A 22,624-nucleotide genomic window follows, 5' to 3' on the forward strand; every position below is an offset into this window, starting at 1 on the left:
ACTTCAAGTCTGACTGTTGTATAAACAGTTTTGCATGGGTGAAGTTATGTATTTTGGTTTTAAACAAATACTGTTGGTGTTTTCATCTCTGAAGATGGAGACCCATTGGGCCAGTTCTCAGTCACAGAAGCAGGGGAGGAGTGGACAGTGATTTCCAAAAGTCCGCTTGACAGAGAAGACAAAGACAGATATAACCTTAAGATAATTGCCACAGATGGAAGGTTTCAAACATTTGCTAATGTAGAGGTCCATGTTCTTGACCTCAATGACAACAGTCCTTTGTGTGAGCAAGTAAGTCAGATATTCTCCAGAAGATATATGTATATGTGTGCTTCTTCAACTATGGACTCTTTGTCTCTGTGGACATGTAGAAAATAAATGCAAAATAGTAATAAATAAATCTGGTGAAATGAATTCATTTTTTTGAATGTAGGAAGAAATAAACAATGATTGCACAGGAAAAAGTTTCCAATATGTTATGATTGAAAACATTGAAAATCGTTCAAGAAAAATCCCATAAAAGTGCCTGTAGAAACACCCAAATACTAAAAATACTTGGGTTATTTTTCACAAATTATAAAACTTGACAAAATAAGATGTTAATGTTGAAATATGATGGCAAGCAATTTTTTTTTAAAACTTCCCACTTGGAATATATTTAGTAACTTTATCCCTTTTCCCAGTTACTTTATACTGAGGCTATCATGGAGAATTCCCCATCAGGCTTGTTCATCCTGAAGATCTCTGCTTCTGACCCCGACATTGGGACAAATGGCCAAGTGTCATTCACTCTTCATGGACCTAATGCAGACAAGTTTCATCTTGATTCCAGAACTGGTAATTTTAATCTCCAGATCTAGCTCCTCCTACATTTTCCTAGAAGAATTCACTGTTTAAAAGTAGTTAGAAACAGTTAGAGATTGCCTTTGCTTACTACTGTTTTGAGGAAGTCAAATCAACAACATAGATAAGAGGCAACTTTCAAAGGGCATTAGGAAATTTTGGAATTCCTTGTAAACAATGAGAGTATTCGATTTATGAAAATTATTCCAGAGTATCCTATCTAAATGTAACATCTTTTAAGACGGTTATATTGGGTTTCCAAGATACAAGATGCATGAAATGCTTTGGGCAAAGGTAGAAATGAAGGACCGTGTCCAGCTTTGTAGTGTTAAATTCCTGAAACAGCAACTTTCTTTGTTTTTTTTGTAGCCATATTAAAGAAAAGAAACCACTAATTCCAAGTAAATAATCTGTTGCACACCTTTATCGGATAAATAACTAGTCAGGGCTTGTCTTAGATACCATACATGTTACAACACCTTGTGTTTAACCCTCCCCTGTTATTGTCAGTAAAGCCTTGTTTCGAGCATATGCGTATTTTCTTTTTTTTCTTTTTTTTTTTTTAGGAGAGCTGTACACCTTTGCTGTCTTGGACCGGGAGCGGGAAACAGAATATGATCTTGTTGTCAAAGCGACTGATGGCGGTGGCCGCTCTTGTCAGGCAGACATCACACTCATGGTGCAAGACATGAACGACAACCCGCCACAATTCTCCACAAGCCACTATGAAATCACAGTGTTTGACAACACAACGATTAGGACGCCTATCGCCGTCATCTATGCCAAAGACCCAGACACAGGTATGGTACTGCTTCTCTTGTCACGAATGGCTGCTTTAAAGCAAAAAACACAGACTATTTTCGGCTTATCCACTCAGAAATCATTAAAAGATCCCAGGTCTTTTCCTTGACCCATTGCACGCAGGTTGAAATCCTAAAGGTATGCATCGTTTGATGTGGGATTGAAGGCTGTGACAGAGAAACATGATTAGGGAGGGACAGACCACACCTGGAGATGTGTGTGAACATGTACACATACTGACTACTGTCACAGGGATTCATGTGAATTTGAACTACTTTGCCTTTATAGAATGTCTTCAAGCGAATTAATGACATTACCCTCTCTAAGCACAAGTATTACGCAAATGTGCAAAGTCAAAGAACAGAACATGTTTATCTTGCAATGTGAACATCAATCAATGGTAACACTTTGCTAACTATTAGCAACTAGATGTCAGCTAACAGTAGAGTATTAGTAGACTGTCTGCTTAATATCTGCTAACATTTTAGTATGACTAAGCAACTCTGCAAGTACGTCAACTTATTCTACCAACCATAACCCTAACCTAACAGTCTAGTGGGAAGTTGTGGCCTAATGGTTAGAGAGTCGGACTTGTAATCCAAAGGTTGCGAGTTTGAGTCTCAGGCCAGCAGGAATTGTAGGTGGGGGGAGTGAATATCCAGCGCTCTCTCCACCCTCAATACCACAACTGAGGTGCCCTTGAGCAAGGCACTGAACACCCAACTGCTCCCTGGGCGCCGCAGCATAAAAATGGCTGCCCACTGCTGTGTGTTCACGGTGTGTTTGTGTTCACTTTGGATGAGTTAAATGCAGAGCACGAATTCCGAGTATGGGTCACCATACTTGGCCGTAAGTCACGTCACTTTCACTTTTTTAATACTGAAATGAGTGTTAGTTGACATGTACTTGCAAATTAATGACAATAGCAAAGTTACTTTATAATAATAAAATCAAAGTGTAAATCAACAGAAACCAATTAAATAATTATGCGTTAACATTTTATATTAAGGACTAACTCTCACTATTAACTAGTATGCATATTACTAATATATTGGCTGTTTATTAGCAAATATTAATGCATTATTCTGCATGACCATATTTTAGATCCCTTAATCCTAAACTTAACAACCACCTCACTAACTATTAATAAGCAGCTAATTAAGAGTTTATTGAGGTAAAGTCGCAGTTAATAGTGAGAAATAAACATATTACTTTTAAGACCCCAAGTCATTTTAGGCATCTATTGTTCTGCCATGCCTGAACTGAAATACTGAGAATATTATGTTATATAACTCTTCCAGGTATAAACTCAGAGGTGAGATACTCTCTTCAAGGCGCAGACAGCGGCTTCTTCTCCCTAGATGAAATCTCAGGCATTCTGAGACTGGAGAGATCTCTAGCCGATGAGACCAAGTCCACTTATGAGATGAAAGTGAAAGCCACTGACCGAGGCCTCCCTCGCCACCTTTTCTCCTTCGCCATCATTACAGTACACGTGGTCATCCTGAGTGATTACCAGCCGTTGTTTCTTAGCTCGGAGTACTCTGTACAGATCCCAGAATCACTTCAGATCGGATCGGAGGTGATCAGCGTGTCCGCCCTCACCAAAGATAGCACTGAAAGTGAGCCTGTGCGATATACTATCATCTCTGGCAATGAAGACGGCCGATTCCAGATAAACCCCATAACAGGTACGTGCTTTTTAATTGAGGTTTCTTTTTTGATGCATGTAAAAGAAATCGGTTGATGAAATATACAGCATCAAACATTTTTACATACTGTATAGAAACACTTTAAATTTCAGAGGTAGATTTAGGTTTATTTTTGGTAGTTTAAGATCTTTTATTATGATAAAATCAAAGTGCAACCAACAAGAAAAATAAGAAGTTATGGTTAGTTTGCATCGTTAAATATCAACCCCCCCAAACAATGTTATTTATGAATGAATGATATAAAAAATACTTCTATGTATTACTTCTATGTATTTAATGCACTCGCACATATTGAAGGTGTACGGAAACTGTTTTTACTTTTCACTTGATGGTTATGTGGCATTTTTAAAGTGTCTTTATTTTAAGGTCCAATTCTCACTATTAGCTAAAAATGAACTATGACTTTTGCATCAATGAACTCCTAATTTGCTGCTTATTAATAGTAGTTTGTTAAGTTAAGGATTAAGGGATCTAAATTATGGTCATGCACAATAATGCATTAACATGTGCTTTATAAGTACTTATGAACAGCCAGTATGCTAGAAATATGCATTGGAATTGGTCCTTAAAATAAAGTGTTACTGAAAGTTCTTTTATATTACACACACTTACTTTTTAGAGACCTTTTAACTAAAAAATCTGATTTGACTGCAGCCCATGTAACACAAAACAATTACACTGACTTTGAGGCTGAATATGTTTGTGATCTATGTGCAGTACTCATCATTAGACATGATATATTAGAATGCTGCCATTGATCCTCTGTGGCTTATTCCTGTTGCGTGTAGCTGGAATTTTCTTCAGCATGAGTAAATGTTGAACAGAAGAACCTGTGCTGACATGTTTTGAATCCACACAGGCACTTGCCAGCTTGTTTATTCCCATCTGTTCATTCCTCTTAGTCTCTTCTCTCTCTCTCTCTCGCTCATGTCCTCTTATCGCGAATCCTCAGAGCCTTTGTGCTGTAGGACTTTTGTGAGAAATTGAGCCAAACTCTTTATTAGCTGTCAAACAATATACTACTTTTAGTTCTGCTAGCAGGCTTTCTGCACAAATAAATTGGCTATTTAGAGATCATTTCAATCCAAAATCTATAAATTCACTGTGTAGTTGCTTATAGTCTCATAGCACATCACAGTCAAGCTCGGGTCTGCTAGGTTTGCATTAGATTTTGCCTAGAGTGTAGTGATTCTTTTTAAGATGTGCTATCTAGACCTTTATATGGTATAAGAAAGTAAAGAAAATAGATGATTTATTGTAGTTCAACAGCAGTTTTCTATGTCAGCAATATTTTCTTTCAGTGGAAGTTTGCATGTATTTTTATACCACTGCATTTCGATAGAAATTCAATTGTTCTCAGGTGTCCAAAAAGGGGCAGCTAATCACGTTTTAACTTTAATAATCAAAGACTGTTTGTACATGAGAATATTTTTTGCATGTCATGAAATAATTCAAGTTCATCAATCATACATTAAACCACTTGCACTATATTATTTAGCCTTTTTCACAATAATTGTAAAAATAATTGCATTTAATTTACATCTCTTAAACCTAATTAAACGCAATAAGAACCAGTAACACTTATGGATTCATGAGTAAGATGATTTACATGATGTAGCCATGAATTACAGAAATATAAAATATGACCACATTAGACAATCACCTGACCTACTCTGGTGAAAAAGTGATCATAGTTTGATTAACAACATAACACCGCTGACATTTCAAAAGAACTCTTAAATCAGGGGGGCTTAATGAAATGTCACAGAAATACAGTTATCTAATAGATATATCACTACAAATAGCCTCAAGAAAGACTTTAAAATATCAGTTTGCTACTGCACTTTTAAAAAGAAAAACTATAAAAATGAGAATATCACTGCTTACTTGAGCTAATTGTTGAACTGGCAAGTTTGCGCTTTTCGTTAAAACTGGAAGCTCCACAAGAGTTAATTTTGTGCAAGTGAGTCGTTTTGCAGGTTACTGTCGGCTAATTAACTAGGTTATTTTCCCCCACCCATACAGACCTTAGTCAAGGTAAACGGCATTTAGTTAATTTGTTTTTAATGGTGAATGACAATGAGGCGATGAGGGATAGATGCACTTTCTTTTTTGTTTTGGTGAGTGACGATAAGGCAGTGAGGGATAGATGTACAGTCTGTTCAACAGGTTGTACTTTTGTAATCTGGGTGTTGATCATCAGTCAAGTAAAGCTGTCCATTCTCACAATAATTATGAAAACAGGCAAAGCTACTCAACACAGTATTTGTCATTGTGAGCTGAAGGGACATAATCCTTTATTATCACACCGTATGTGTGACATCAACATTACAGGATAATAGGAGCTATTTTATGCTATAGATTCATAACTGTTTTTAGACATTCTGACATGATAAAGCACATGATTTTTCAATTACAGGAACTCATGAATGGGACTACTGACTACTTTAGACATTCTGGAAAAAACGGAAAAATTACATTATTTTATGAGTTATGGGTTATATAATTCATGGGTTACAATTTATTTTGATGATACAATTTAGACATTCTAATAACTATAAGTAACTTTTAATCATATAACCCATAACTCATAAAATAATTTTCCAGTTTTTGCATCTCCCAGTAGATGTCTCCGTTTTACATCTTATTACCCAAGGTTCAGTGTCACATTGCATCTCTCAAGACAAGATATGGTCCCAGGGCTGTGATCTCTGCACAGATAGAATGCTTATTTCTTTCAGTCAAAGCAAATGAAAAAGAACAGACATAAACTGATGTCTGACACTGATGGCTGTTACAATCCACATGGACTGTTATTTTTATGAATGCCAAGCTGCATCATTCTCCATTAATTGATTTACAAAAATACACATTTGGCAGAGAAACAGAGAACACACTGATGCATCTTCATCACACTTGACATTGACAAGTGCTCCTTTTGCTTAGACGTGGATTACTATTGCTGTCCACTCTTTCATTGAACACAAGCTCTATGGTCAAACACAAGCACAAACACACCTATATTGACAGAACGTGTGCCAAGGACAAACAAAGCCCTGTTAATAATACGGTGGAGGATCTCTAAGAAAGCCATTAAGTGACACAACATAGCCCTTGATCTTTAAAATCAATAAAAAAAGCAATTTTGCACTTGTTGCAAACTGGATTCTTGAGCTAAGCAAAATGCCAGTGTTTTTGTTAATCAGTGCCGTCTCGTTTTACTCTAAATAATGTGAGCAGACCAGCAAAACGTCCAGTAGTAAACTTTCTCTTCTGCTTGAGAATGAGACATAAAATAGCAGCGTCTACCCATAATGCACAGAGCAAATCCCACCGGCTTTTCAAATGCTTTAGATGAATCAGCTTCTTGTAGGAATCAACTGCTTTGCAAAAACAGAAAAGGCAACATTGCATAAAAGATATCATGCATTCAGTCCAACTCCACTGGGAAGTACATGAGAGTTATTGGTCATGTTGGAATGTGAGTTTTCTATGTGGTCAGCGGATGCAGCAATAAAAGAAAATCAGCTGGTGTTATTTTGAAATGCTTTCAAACCTCATTCTATCTAAGTTTCCGTCAGCACTATTCTGTACTGAGCATACAGTATGTTAGGCACACAAAACAGCAGTTTAGTTTGGATAAATCTAAAGCAGATGAGCATAAACTTTGAACAATAAATCGTTCATTATCACACTTCACACAAAAACCCACGGACCAGCTGGTAACGTGCTTCTGTCACTGGGGATATGCAAAACAAACTCATCCAACCCAAGAGATTTTGTATCCTGCCAGCACTGTATTTTGTATTTTAAACCCTCTGGTGCTTCTTATTTGGGAGTCACACTTGTGATCTTCATGGTCAAATTGAACCTTTTTCCCCCCCAGTAAAATTCATGTAACATATTTTCTTTAAATAATATTTTTTCTTTTGTATTTTGAGAGAATTTCTTGGAACTATAATTAATATTTATGCAATTAATAAATTTTCCCTTTGAAAAAAAAAAACTAATATTTTCTATTACTTTTCAATTATGTCAGTATTTCATGTTAAAATAGAGCCAATGCCTTTAAAATCTCATTTTTGAAGCCAGATCAGTGCCATCTGGTGGGAGTAAAATAAGAAAAACTTCTGCAATTCCATGGTTTAGTCCATAGATTCCCATATAGCTCTATATAAAAGGCCTATTAATTCTCTAATTGCTTTTAGACATAAATTCTTATTTTTATTAAATTGTAGGTTTGTGGATATAGATTTAGACATTTTCAAAGACAATATTTTGTTCAGATTTTTAGATTTTGTATTGGTTCGAAATGTTGATTTAAAGCGTCAGTTTTTTAATTATTATTACTACAGTCCAACCTGAACACAGAGAAAGCATTTTGTTACACAATATATTAAAATTCTATAAAAAATAACAAAAACGAACAGGATCAGAGCTTAATCCTTCTGGGTCTGATCTGATTTCAACCTCTTATTTCTGTTTTCTTGGCTATATGGTTATAACCATACCAATTAATTTGAATGTGTATAATTGTTTATGTGTGTGTGTGTGAGTGTGTGTGTGTGTGTGTGTGTGAGTGTGTGAGTGGATGTGTCTGTTTTGCACTCTTGATGTTTCAGAGTGTAACCCCTTCCTTGCTGTCCACTTTTTTACTGCTTTGTAACACAGCAAATATATAAAATAAAAGCAATAATTCAACTACAGTCACACCAGTTCATTGGTGTGTGTATAAGTGTGTGTGTGTGTGTGGATGTGTTGGTTTTGCACTCTTGATGTTTTAGAGTTTCACCTCATCATTGCTTCGTACTTTTTTTTTCTGCATTGTGGCAGATTTCGCAGAATTTTTTTTTTGTGTGTTTTTGTCAATTTTCCATTAATTTCCTATGGTCGGTCATTTTTGACCGAAGACCACAAGTGTGACAATTTTTTTTCCGACCACTTAGCCTGCTCGAATCAAGCCCTCAATTTTTTTGTGTGTTCACTATTCAAATGCCATAAAAGTCACCAGGTTTCATACCATTCAGATGAAGCTTTTTGAAAAAAAAAAATTTCAGAGCAAACTTTACTTTTCTTTGCCATTTTTGCAATTACTTTGATCCAGCTGGAAACTGATGAAGAGATGGCCCAGGCCTGGATGTGATTTTGTTGTTTTGTGCCACAGGTTTGCTGTTGGTGAACTCTGCGCTGGATTTCGAGCTCTGCCGCGAGTATTACCTGTCAGTGGAGGGAGCAAGGGGCAAACCGTCGCTCAGTGACATTGCCACGGTTATCATCAATATCACAGACGTCAACGACAACCCTCCTGTCTTTAACCGCAGTAGCTACAGTGCTGTGATGGCAGAGGACAGTTCACCTGGGGACATGGTTCTGCAGGTATCACGCTTTCCCTTACCTGTCACTCAACATCCAATGATAAAACTTTTCAGTCACACTTTATTTTATAAAATAAATCCAATTCTAACTAGTATTAAATATTAGCTATGACTTTTGCCGCAATTAACTCCTAATTAGTGCTAAGTAAGGTAGTTGTTAAATTTAGGTATTGGGTAGGATTAGGGATGTAGAATATGGTCATGCAGAAAATGTGCTTTATAATTATTAATAAACATCCCATATGCTAGTTATATGCATGCTAATAACCAACTAGTTAATAGTGAGAACTGTTCACTAAACTGAAGTGTTACCAACTTTTCAAAATAAGGCTCTGTTATTCCTGAAGGTGCACAACAATATATAATTTTGATAACACTTTATTATAGGGTCTCTTAACTAGTTGCTAATTAGCATGCATATTAATAGAATATTAGCCATTTATTAGTTGCAATTAAGCACATATTAATGCTTTATTCTACATCCCTAATCCTACCTAATACCTAAACTTAACAACTACCTTACTAACTATTAATAAGCAGTAAATTATTTATTTTACTGAGGGAAAAGTCGTAGGTAATAGTTAATAAGTGTTTCCTATTATAAAGTGTTACCATAATTTTCTTAGTTTTTCCATGTAAAAATCAATAAAAAACACTGCATATCAAGATAAAAAATTGTATAAAGATATTAATATGCAATAATTATATACAGACATTAAGGCCTGGTTTCACAGACAGGGCTTAGACTAAGCCAGGATTAGGTCATAGTTCAATTAGGGCATTTGAGTAATTTTTATTAACATGCATTAGAAAAAACATTACTGGCATGCATCTTGAGAGAAAACAAATGCACTGATATGTTTTAAGATTAGTCAGTGCAAGGTTATTACAGTTGAAACAGCTCAGAATTACATTTTAGTCTGGGACTAGGCTTAAGCCTTGTCTGTGAAACCGGGGGTAAGAGTTATATATTAAGTGAAATATAATTATCTTGAATTAAGTGCATTTTTCTTACCACATCAGAAAATGATATTTTTTCTGGTTTAATGCTTAAACAGCTTTAAAGAAAGAAAATAAATAAATAAATAAAGAGTAAGTTAGTTAGTTAGGGGAAAAATGATGTCCTCCGTTTTTAACAAATTTTAAGTTTAAGTAATATCTATACACAACTTGTAAACAAACAAATACAGTGTTATTTTAGTATTATTTATATACAATTATCTTAGTTATTTTTATATTTCAGTTATAATTAAAATTTTACTTTAAGTTTTAATCACTTGATTATGTGGTTTTGTCTTTTTTTTATATATATATATTTCTATTTAGCTTCAATTTATTTTTAGTAATTTTAGTACTTCAACTTAAAATTATTTGAGTTAGCTGCCAAGTCAACATTCCTCATTTTTGTACATTTAAAAAATTAATTTAATATTAACATTTTATTTGATTTACAGCTTTATTTCAATTAACAAAAAAAATAAAATAGCTTTACTTTTAGTAAACACTGAATGCATCTTGTTCTAAAGATTTTTAATGGAAAATTACAAACATTATTTGTAATGCTCTTTCTGGACGGTTATCAATTGCCTTTGACTTCATATGTAAGGCGTCTCAGAATTTTTCCACAACGCTTTCTGTGAAGCTAAATAACGCCAACTGTTGTCAATCTGGTGACGAGATTGAGACAGGCTATTGTGGCAGCTGCTGAGTGAATGATTTACTGCATCTGTCAGTTGAGCAGTCAGAAAAACAGTTTGAATGGAGCAATCAGCTAATGGAGATTGTATATGAGCATTCACAGTCTGCTCAGCGATTCGTTGTGACAGTAGCCGTGTCTGATGCATACTGCTAGATTAGACGAATCTGCAGTAATCGAGAGCTTTAAAGCTTTGTTTAATACCACTCAGGTGTGCTCATCTTCCTTTCCTTTTCTAACTGTGCATCTGTCTCAGGTAAGAGCCGTCGACCTTGATGGGCCTCCAAATAACTTCATCATCTACTCTATTGTGAGCGGTGATCCAAAGCCGCAGTTCAGCATCGACCCTCGCACCGGCCACATAACGGTGCGCTCCACGCTGGACAGGGAAGAGGTGGGTTTCACTTTCACTTCTGAATCACTGCCCAGAGCACGAACTCATTTGTTTTATCAGGGATTTAGTTGTGTCTGTTGAATCCTGTGATTACAGATGAACATTTTAATCACTACTGTGCGTATTTGACTTCTGTTATTGAACGTCAGTGCCTTGATGTATATATCTTCATAATCCCACTGACACGGTCGCTCGCCTTTCAGATAACACACTACTCATTAACCGTGCAAGCTGCCGATGAAGGCTATCCCCCTTTATCCTCCGCCGTCCAGGTGACAGTGACCATATCTGACGTCAACGACAACCCACCGATGTTCTCGCAGATCAATCACAGCCTCGTTCTTCAGGTAAAAACACACGGCCGAAGTCTACCGTTTTGCCTCCCTGCATGCCCAGTTAGTCAATGATTTCGCTTTCTTAAGTCAGACAGCGCCGCAATAGCACGCCTAACGATCTAGAAGAAATTCAAATGAGCTAACCAAGCAAACATTTGATGACTAAAATGGTTATTTCATGGTAGACATGAAAGAATATGTTAAAAATGGATATTTGCTTCTTGCCGCTCCATCAGGTTCAAATAACCAATTTTCACTCAGCTGCTAGTAAATTTCACAATTTATTACAAACAAAATGCTAGTAACATGCTATCATGAAAGAATTAAATAGTAATTTCTTGTCAAACGTAATCCAATAGTCTTGTTTTATTGATAACTTAAAAAAAAACTTTTAGTGACACTTTACTTGAAGCCTTTGCATATAATGAATACTAACATTACTTTTAATGCATTAATTATGTCTTGTCATAAAACATTGTATGATCTCATGAATAATTTTAACCACAGTTATAATACATTATAATGCCTTTCTATTCACTGTTACACCTTTAGTAAATGTATTGCATTAAAATACAAACTTTGGTTGCATTTATTTATGAAAAGATGTAATGCATTACAGTGTACATTATAATACTCGTGTAACGCATTACACATAAAGGCCTTAAGTAAGCGTTACCCCTTTTTTAATCAGTGTTGCATTTTCTGAGTGTTTCTCCACCATTTTTTTTTCGGTTCAATGCACTGAATCACAATCATAGGATTGTGGGTCATCGAAGGTGCAAAAACAGGACACGGTTGTCATCACATTTGTGATGCACAGGGGAAGACAAGAGTTCAGGCTAAAGAGCCAATCAGCCATGTATAATATAGTCATTTTTTTCTGCAGCAGTGTTCGGACTCTGTTTACCCTTTCAGAGTCAGCCGGATCCATTGCTTCTAATTATAGGTTCAACTCTGCTGACTTCAGAGTGCAGTGTCTATTTGCCACCATGTAGGTGGTCAGTAACAATTACGCTCATCTCTGCCAGCCGAGCACTCCGTTTCAATTACCTGTTCCAATTGTGCCAGCTTGAAGGAAGACGAGGAGCACATGTCGGTCCAATCGGTAGCACTTTGTTGACAAATGCAGACAGAGTGATAAAAATCACCAGCTGTTCTTGCTGTGTTTTCATTTAGACAGAATTGGGCTGTTTCTTCAAGCTTAGAATTGTTTGCACAGAAGAATCTGGCATTGAAAACGCGTCCCGTGACAGAAATACACTATCGATTTGAAAAACAGCAAGGAACATACAAACATCAGGGTGGATTGATTAATGTTATTCTTTTCCAGCAATTCTTCTGTGTTTGCCATGATACCTTCTGTTTCCAGAGCGATAGAATACAATAAAACTCAGAGGAGTGAACTCCAGAATCACCTGCGTAATATAAAGAACACATTTATGTTAATTGTTCATCTAGTTTCGAGAAAGGACAGCTACAAGTTTCCTAAAAGTCGGGCGGTATTTTCCAAGCATGTGCAGCTTGATTAATGGTGTTTTTCTGGACACAGGAAGGGGAGGCTGTGGGCGGTGGAATTCTGCAGCTGCTGGTAACAGACAGAGATACGCCTCAAAACGGCCCTCCCTTCTCCTTCTATATTGTCTCGGGAAATGAGGACAGGAGCTTTCACATTGACCGAGGAGGACTGCTGTCCGTATCCTCCCCGCTGAGGAGGAGAGGCAAGCCTCAGCATCTGCTAAAAATCCAGGTGAAAGATTTCATTCATTAATTTCAGTTACGAGTGCAGCGCATGTTTACAACACATGCTCGTTTTAAGATTGAAGTGAAAGTTTAAAGACTGTCATCATTTACTATGAAAACCCTAAACACTGTGAAACTACCATAAAACACAAATTGTATGCCATAGGACTATTCCAAACCTTCAGAAGCCATAATGTTGTTGTTTTTTAAAAATGTTTTCCTTTTTACTTTTAAAGCTCAGCAACCTCATCATTTTAGTTGAGAATTAAAAAATTTGCTCCCTTTCAATTCAAGATGCAGAATTATTATATTATATTATATTAATGATAAAGAACAAAAAATAGATATGCTAATATTTCATCTACTTTCAAGAAAGGACAGCTATGTACAACTTTCGTTAAAGTCATACATTGTTATTTTATTATTATTATTATATTATATTATATTGTAAATATACATTCCAATAAGTTGCAAAATTTTAAGTTCAGATCTATTTATTTGTCTGCCTCTCTTTATAACCTACATGACCTTCAAGAATTCAGGCGATTCATGGAATTCAAGGTTTTCAGGCGTTGTTATCCCAACCTTACAAATTTGTCTTGACATACTTTCATTTGCTAGTTAATTATACTTATTATAATTATATATTATACTACATTATACTGTAGTATAATATATATTATAATTATATATTATGCTATATATTATACTTATCATAATTATTATAATTATACTACAGTTTCCTTGAATTTACATTTACATTTTAATTTTAAATAAATTGTACCAGTGATTCTACCACACCGTCTTAAATTATTTAAAGCACTCTTCAAAGGTTAGTGTATTGTTCGTACTTCGCAATGTTTTTTCACACATCACATAAATATCATCTCTACAGGTCACTGACAGCGGCCACCCTCCTCTGTCCTCAATATGCGTGGTGAAAATCAACATCACAGAGCAGAGCCGATATCCACCCACTGTGACTCCGCTAGAGGTTTTCATCACCACCGCCGGTGGGACGTTCTCGAAGCGTGTAATCGGCAAGCTGCATGCCACGGACCAAGATCCCCAAGACATCCTGTCTTACAAACTGGTTTCTGATGGCCTAGACCAAGGCCTGTTCTCTGTGGATGCAGTGGATGGGAAGATCGTGGTGGAGAGGAACCTGGATCCAGGCCTGTACTACTTGAACGTGAGCGTGTTCGATGGGAAATTTAGCATCTGGGCTGGAGTGAAGGTCCATGTTTGGGCTGCCGCTCAACACGATCTGGATCAGGGCTTCACGTTGCAGTTGGCTGGAGTTTCGGCGGAAGAGTTCGTGTCCGATCACTGGCGAGGCCTCCAGCGAAGCCTGGGCTTGGAGCTGAACATCCCCAGACAAGAGCTGCACATCGCCAGCTTGCAACAGCAGCCAAACTCCGTCAACATGGAGGTCCTTCTGGTCCGGAGAGCACAGGACGGCTCCGTCCAGCCCGTGTCTACTCAGCGCCTCACCGGAGTCCTTTCCACCGTAGAAGATACGCTGGGTTTGAACATCTTGAGACTGAAGCATGATGGTTGTGTGGGCACTGGTTGCCCACCTCGGGGTTGCAGGAACGCTGTGGTGATGAGGCAGGGGAGAATGAGTAACTACGCCACAGCACGTGCAAACTTCATCACCCCACAGCACAGCTGGGAGAGCGTGTGCTCCTGCAACGGTAAGCGGCGAGACCACCAGCGTCTTATTTTGCATTCCACTAAGGATTTAGACAAACCCGGAGGCCTTGAATATTATCTTGTTTCTCACTTAGTTGCACCTTTTTGGGTTTGCCTTAAAGGGAAAGTTCACCCTAAATGAAATGCACCCTCATATCGTTCCAGAATAATATGACTTTCATTGTCCAGAAAACACAAAAGAAGATGTTTAGTGGAAACTTCAAGCTGCACAAGGAGCGATAGTCTATATCGGTGGTTCTCAACCAGGTGGCTAGGGCCCTCAAGATTACTTAAAATATCACAAAGTAATACAAAATAAGATCTGAAATAAGCTAAACAATCAAGATATTTCTTATAATTCACCCCCTCAACAACTGTTTTTGTGTCTGACAAACCTCAATTTTTGTTTCCCACCTCATTTTAATACTGTGATCCCCCCCCCCCCCCCCAATTGATCCAGTAAATTGCATGCAACATGGAAAAGTTATTTGAGTTATTTGGATATTGTTCTGGACATTGGGGGCCTTGAAGACCACTGTCCTATAAAACTTTATTATCATTATACTCCAAGGTGTCCAAGGTTATATGGTCGAAAAAATTTTGCTATTCACAAAACATTGTCCCTCATTTATTTGATCATTTATTTGAACATTGCTGCATTTATTTGATCAAAAATACAGTAAAAACAGAAAGGACATTTTATATTTTAATATATTTTATTCCTGTGATGACAAAAATGAATCATTATTGCAGTCTTCAGTGTCACGTGATACTTCAGAATTAATTACAATATGCTGGTTTGCTTCTCAAGAAACATTTCTTCTTATTATCAATGTTAAAAAACAGTATTTTTATTATTTTATTCAGGATTTTGTGATGAATAGAAAGAACAGCATTTATTTAAAAAATCTTTTATAACTTTGTGTGTGTTTACTGTAATTTTTGATGAGGTTAATGAATCCTGAATAAAAGTATTTTCTTTTAAAAAAATCTTACTGATCCCAAACCTTTGAATAATTTTAGCCTATATGTAAATAGTACAGTACTTAGATTTGTTTTGGTGAACTCTTCCTTTAAGATGTCTGTCATGATGTCTGTTAATAGGCCTGTTTGACTTGATTCCAGTTATTAGTTTCAACAGGAAGCAAACAGCTGCTGCACATTTTGCCAAATGTTTTGACTATTTATGCTTCCTGCGTTGCAGAGTCTGCTGTGAGGTTTGATGGCACGGGTTATCTGAAATACCTCTATCAAATGGAAGAGGGCAAAGAAAACTTCCATCTGTCTCTTCGACTCAAGACGTCTGCAGAAGAAGGCACAGTGATGTCCACCAATGCCTCTGACTGGGGGAGATTAGAGGTATGACATTTTTCAAAATCACTGACAAAAGAGTCTTTAACTTCTTTTGTCTTCAACAAAGAGTGAATTGCTGTAGGTATAAATCTAAAATACAAAGAAAACCCACCATCCAGATCACAATAGACCGATCACAGGAAACTTCACTCCACCCCATGACAAATGCAATGTTCAAACGTGTGCAGTAGACGCTTGTTTGTTCTCATGAACGACTAACTGCACATTAAACGCGTTAATATTCAGGAGCGCATTCCAAAAGGGAATGAAAGCGCTTGTGATGTGGATTTCATCCCACCCTTTGAGCACATCAGGGATAAATCAACCTGTATTTCTGAAATGAGTGTTGTGATGAATTCATGGCTCACTGCTCTCCTTCTTTGACTCCGAGGCGCAGTGAGGGCTCTTTGAGTATTTGTTTATTTAAACGGCCTAATGCAGCTTTGAAGCTTCAGCTAGAGGAAGTCTTTATGGTTCTGCACAAAAGACTGTAAAGTGCATTCATGTTCTATACATTGTGAGTAAGAAAAATAATGCAGAAAGCATGAATTGAAACGCTGACCTCTGCTTCAAAATCTTATGACATCTCTCTCGGAGGACACTTCATTTATGCATCATAATTGAATATTCAATTTAAATGGCTTGCAACATCAAAAGTGCACTCTCCTTTTTTTCAAAGCTTTACCTCTGGGTTTTGAAACTTGGCAAGCTGGATCATTTCATTGTTGCAGAGGGGCTTCAAAAGGAATTGTTAAACATGGTCATCCAAGAAATTTTCAGGGCATTCATCTTCACACGTTGCAAAGCTATACATGACATAATTCATGTGTCTCTCTGGAGAATTAACAATTCTGGCGCGCCTCAGCAAATTCCTATCAGTCTATTAATTTGAGAGGAGTGACATCTCGTGCTTTGGAAACTTGTAAAATTTGAATCAGCTGCTAAGTTAGTACTTTCAGTTTTCTTACCTTTTAAGTAATTACTTTCAAATAGAAATCGAGCCTGTTTTAGCAAAGCCACCTCTGACAAGAGAAAGGGAAGAAAAGGTGACTTGTCAGTTAAGCAGCTGTAGCATTTATGAATACTGACAGCTGCGATCTAACATTATTAAGAGAAACGAGATCTGTGGTGGGATAGATACGCTGGAACTGATATGCTTTAATGCAGTGAGGAGTCCGAGCATGGGGGCATTGAGCGCAATAATTAGGTTTTTCTTCTAACCGGACTCACATCAGGAGGTCTGTTACAAAACCTACCTAGACAGCGTTGTAAGGCATCGCAGACACAATCCTGATTCCAAACAGCAGGGAACCAAATGATTCATCTAAGATCCATTATTTGGCCAAATTCTATTGCAAAAGTTTATGCAAGATGGCAGATAGAATTGAGAAATTTAGATTTGTTTATAAATGGTAAATATATACAGGTACATCTCAAAAAATGTGAATATTATGAGAAAGGTCAATATTTTTTGTCACTCATTTCAGAAAGTGAGACCCATATATTATATAGATTCATTAGACATAGAGTGCAATATTTCAAGCCTTTATTTCTTGAAATTTTGATGATTATGGCTTACAGAAAATTCAGTGTCTCAGAAAATTGGAATATTACATAAGATCAATAAACAAAGGAAATTTTAAACAGAAATGTCAGGCTTCTGAAAAGTATGTTAATTTCTATGCACTCAATACTTGGTTGGGCCTCCTTTTGCATGAATTACTGCATCAATGCGGCGTGGCATGGAGGCAATCAGCCTGTGGCACTGCTCAGGTGTAATGGAAGCCCAGGTTGCTTTGATAGCGGCCTTCAGGTCATCTGCATTGTTGGGTCTGGTGTCTCATCTTCCTCTTGACAATGCCTCTGTGGGGTTCAGGTCAAGCGAGTTTGCTGGCCAATCAAGCACAGTAACACCATGGTCATTGAACCAGCTTTTGGTACCTTTGGCAGTGTGGGCAGGTGCCAAGTCCTGCTGGAAAATGAAATCAGCATCTCCATAAAGCTGGTCAGCAGAAGGAAGCATGAAGTGCTCTAAAATTTCCTGGTAGATGGCTGCGTTGACTGTGGACTTCAGAAAACACAGTGGACCAACACCAGCAGATGACATGGAAGCCCAAATCATCACTGACTGTGGAAACTTCACACTGGACTTCAAGCAACATGGATTCTGTGCCTCTCCATTCTTCCTCCAGACTCTGGGACCTTGATTTCCAAATTAAATGCAAAATTTACTTTCATCTGAAAAGAGGACTTTGGATCACTGAGCAACAATCCAGTTCTCTTTCTCCACAGCCCAGGTAACATGCTTCTGATGTTGTCTCTGGTTCAGAAGTGGCTTGGTAGCCCTTTTCCTGAAGACGTCTGAGCGTGGTGACTCTTGATGCACTGACTCCAGCTTCAGTCCACTCCTTGTGAAGCTCTCCCAAGTGTTTGAATCAGCTTTTCTTGACAGTATTCTCAAGCTTGTGGTCATCCCTGTTGCTTGTGCACCTTTTCCTACCCAAATTCTTCCTTCCAGTCAACTTTGCATTTAATATGCTTTGATACAGCACTCTGTAAACAGCCACAGCTTTCAGTAACGACCCTCTGTGACTTACCCTCTTTGTGGAGGGTGTCAGTGTTCATCTTCTGGATCATTGCCAAGTCAGCAGTCTTCCCCATTATTGTGGTCTCAAAGAACCAGAGATACCAGGAATTTATACTGTAGGGATGGTCATTAATTGAAACTCAAATGTAAATATTCTAATATTTTGAGATACTGATTTTTGACTTTCATGATCTGTAAGCTCTAATCATCAAAATTAAAACAAAACTTTTTAAATGTTTTACTTTACATGTAATTAATCTAAAATATATGAAAGTTTCACTTTTTGAAATGTTACAAGAAAAAAAAAGAACTTTTTCACGATATTTAAATTTTTTGAGATGTACATGCACCATTCATAAGTTTAGGGTTTTTTTTGTAAGAAATTAATGTTTTTATTCAGCAAGGATGCATTATATTGCTCAAAAGTGACAGAAAAGACATCTATAATTTTACAAAAGATTTCTATGTCAAACAAATGCTGTTTATGCTGTTTGGACTTTCTATTCATCAAATAATGACTGTAAAAATAACTAACTAAATACGTTAAGCAGCACAACTGCTTTCAACATTATTAGTAATAAAAATAAATGTTTCTTGAGCAGCAAATCGGCATATTAGAGTGATTTCTGAAGGATCATGTGACACTGAAGACTGGAGTAATGATGCTGAAAATTCAGCTTTGCATCACAGTAATAAATTACATTTTGAAATACATTCAAATTATGACCTAATTATTTTAAATTGGAATCATATTTCACAATATTGATGTGTTTACTGCACTTTTGGGTAATAATAAATGCTGCCTTGGAGACTTCTTTATAACACTTAAAAGTCTTACTGACCCCAAACTAGTATAAATTCATTCATACAAAATCAATTGAATTCAGCCCAGCACAGCAAAATCAAACAGCAGCTCCATCCAATGAAAGCAAATGAGCAAAACCCACGGGCTGACTGGTATCAGATCAGAGCAAAAGGCTCTGTGCTTCGCTTCCCTCATCGCAAAACTCTCTGAAGATTCTGCCGCAGCAATTAAGAGGCTAGTGTGAAGGAGATGATTGTTAATAATGCATACTCTCAGCATCAGTGTAATACTTTGAAAAGTGCACACACACACACAAGCTATGTTTTTTTAATGCACAGAACATGAAACTAATACATGCATATTTGAGTGATCCATTATTTGTGGGTGGATCACTGAGGAGGCATAATGAGAGCGTCTGTTTGAATGCTTTGCATCACAAAGTTGTTGGTGTGATTGAAGGAGAATTAACCGCGTTCTCCCACGAGCTCTGTCTTTCACAACTACCTTCAGCGCACACAAAGGGCTTCTTATCTCCCATGGAGCGAGCGCAGGGAGCACACGCTTCCAACTGTGCAAAAACACAACCTATCTAACCTACCTCAGCAAGAGCTTCGCTGGCTCTTCAGCAACCTGGGCCCAGTCTGTAAATATGTAACTTTATTCAAGCCGTAGACATCTGGCTAAAGCTAATAAGTGTGTACTTTTGTTTTGATGTTTTTTTGTATATTTACCAGACTGAAGGTGCTTTTCTGGGTCAGTGACGTGATGCTAATTTTTCTTTTAGCTTTTTCAAAAATACATTCAATATGCAATTCATACATGCAGTGACTTGACTATGTCTCTTTAGTGATGAACGTGTTAATTTTCTACTCTACTACAAACATAGACTTGACTTTATTTCTTTTGTCGAATGGAGGCCTTAAATGGTTACTCCACCCCAAAATGAAAAATTTCTTTGCGTACAAAAAGGATTCTCGTAGCTTCGTAAAATTACAGTTGAACCACTGATGACAGATGGACTATGTTGACGATGTCTTTCATACTTTTCTGGGCCTTGACAGTGTTAATTGTTTGGCAGTCAATGGGACAGTCACAAGCCTCCCAGTTTTCATCCAAAATATCTTAAATTGTGTTCCGATGACGAACTAAGCTTTTACGGGTTTGGAATGACATCGGGGTAAGTGATTAATGACAATTTTCATTTTGGGGTGGAGTAACCCTTTAAAGTTGGCCGAAACATCACTGTTTTAAATAAAAGTCAAGTCTATGTTTGTAGAGTAAGAGTGACCCTTTTCTTTTGAAGTTTTAAATTCAGATTTTTTCGAGTTGAACCTCCTCTACAATTGTTTGAGTATCTGTTTAGTATTTTACAGCTTTGTCAAGATTGTTAATTTGTTAATGTAGTTCAACCATGACGCGGCACAAAACGAAACGTGATTGGTTGCTTTACCTATCAGTCATGTGGCCTCTTGGGCAGACCTTTGCCATTCAAAGCGGCCAAGGTTCCCAGAACTTCTGCAGTCAGTCTAGTATGGTAGTGATTCATTTGAAGCATGAGTTAGCACAGTATTGATTCAGTTGGAGCCTGATTTTGTGCAGTAGTCATTAATTTGGAGCTCGAGTCTGCACAGTAGTGATCATGAGCTGGAGTCGCGGTATCAAAGTCCAGCCCAAACTCTCGCAAAACCAATCACAAGCTCACAATCTCCTGCTGAAAAAACCAGCATGTGCTCGTTAGGTATGTTTTGAAGCATTGCTGCTGGTTTGAGCTTGTTTAAGCTGGACCTTAGCTGGTCCTGAGCAGGAACTAGTTGCTTAGGACCAGCACGTGACCAGCTAAGGACCAGCTTACAACAGCTCAAATCAGCAGCCATGCTTCAAAACATACCTAACCAGCATAAGCTGATTTTTTCAACAGGGTCATGACACCGCACACCATTTTATAGCATCCAAACTTATTAGAAAAAAACGCATGACAACCTAAAATGATGGAAACCATCTTTGGTAAATATTTATTTAAAGTGTAATTTGATTATTAATTTGGCTTAGATCCCATTCGTTTACATGGAGATCTAGAATGGAGGTTTATGACCTATACACTGCAGCCAGCCAATTTTTTTAATGGTTACACCACATGATATTTGGATAGTCACTAGATTGAACCTTTTTATTAAGAATATTATAGTTTAAGTTTTTCAAATCCCCATGAAACAGACATGAATACAAAGAGTACATTTCTAAAAAAATCCTGTTCTTATTATGAATGCTGTTATTTGTCATTGACTCGTGTGTGTTTGTTTTTCTAGCTGGTGGACAAGGAGCTGTGGCTCAGATATAGATGTGGCAACATGCTTCCTGCCAGTCTGCATGTGGCCAACCACCCTGTGGCTGATGGACGCTGGCACCACGTCTCTCTGGAGGTCAACGGCACAACCCTTAGACTTACCATTGATGCCATCCACTCCAACTCGGTGGTTCTGCCTCAACCCTGTAGGCTCAGTCAGTCCGGTGGGGCCCTGGTGCTGGCCAGCTCCAATCCCAGTGCAGATGCAGAGCGCCTGGGCTTCACCGGCTGTTTGGAGAGCATACAGTTCAACGGAGAGGCAGTGAGAGGAGAGGAGTGGACGACAGGAACTGGCCCACAGACTGGCAGACTCTTTGGGATCTACCAGTGCTGCTCGGATGTAAATATCTGTGCCAGTAATCCTTGTGAGAATGGAGGCACTTGTGTTGAAGAACCCAGTGGAGGTGGGAAAGCAATGTTACTCTAAATTTGCACACACTGCCTTCACTGTTTTACCTACCATTTCTTAAAATCGGATATGCAAAATATCTCAGCAAATCTGAATGCCATTTGCACAACATAGTTTCCCATCTTGCTTGTCTACACTAGCTATATGGTTTTGATAAATGGATGATTATAATGCTACATTATTTAATCAGCATACTGCGGCTGTGATCACTAGAAAATGTACACAAACGTCAAATTAAATGCATTTTATTGCCACAATAATCATATATGTAGAAATAATAAATAGAGAAGGTTTGCAATGAAAATAATAAAAAATAGTAATAATAATGAATTGATAACACTTTACAATAAATTTAAATCATTACCATTATTAACATAAGATCATTTGATTATCATTAACATAAGGATGAACAATACAATTTAATTGTCTTTATTAATAGCGGTTAATTTTACCAAAAAATTTACTTTTGTAACATTTCAAGTTGTATAGATTAATTTATATATTATTATTATTATGTCTGTAATATATAACTATG

General features: G+C 37.2%; 1 protein-coding gene across 1 annotated transcript in view; it reads left to right on the plus strand.

The window, feature by feature from the left end:
• LOC306883134 (protocadherin Fat 2-like) overlaps window positions 1-22,624 on the plus strand; it is a 52,137-nt gene that overhangs the window by 22,269 nt on the left and 7,244 nt on the right. The window contains exons 11-21 of the mRNA XM_079438238.1: window positions 95-291; window positions 684-837; window positions 1,410-1,643; window positions 2,946-3,335; window positions 8,521-8,732; window positions 10,684-10,821; window positions 11,025-11,168; window positions 12,706-12,903; window positions 13,792-14,593; window positions 15,796-15,950; window positions 21,643-22,084. Of these exons, the coding sequence (XP_079294364.1) occupies window positions 95-291; window positions 684-837; window positions 1,410-1,643; window positions 2,946-3,335; window positions 8,521-8,732; window positions 10,684-10,821; window positions 11,025-11,168; window positions 12,706-12,903; window positions 13,792-14,593; window positions 15,796-15,950; window positions 21,643-22,084 (3,066 nt within the window). The remainder of the gene's footprint in view (window positions 1-94; window positions 292-683; window positions 838-1,409; window positions 1,644-2,945; window positions 3,336-8,520; window positions 8,733-10,683; window positions 10,822-11,024; window positions 11,169-12,705; window positions 12,904-13,791; window positions 14,594-15,795; window positions 15,951-21,642; window positions 22,085-22,624) is intronic.

Source organism: Barbus barbus (assembly GCF_936440315.1).
Source record: "Barbus barbus genome assembly, chromosome: 17".
Classification (NCBI taxonomy): domain Eukaryota; kingdom Metazoa; phylum Chordata; class Actinopteri; order Cypriniformes; family Cyprinidae; genus Barbus; species Barbus barbus.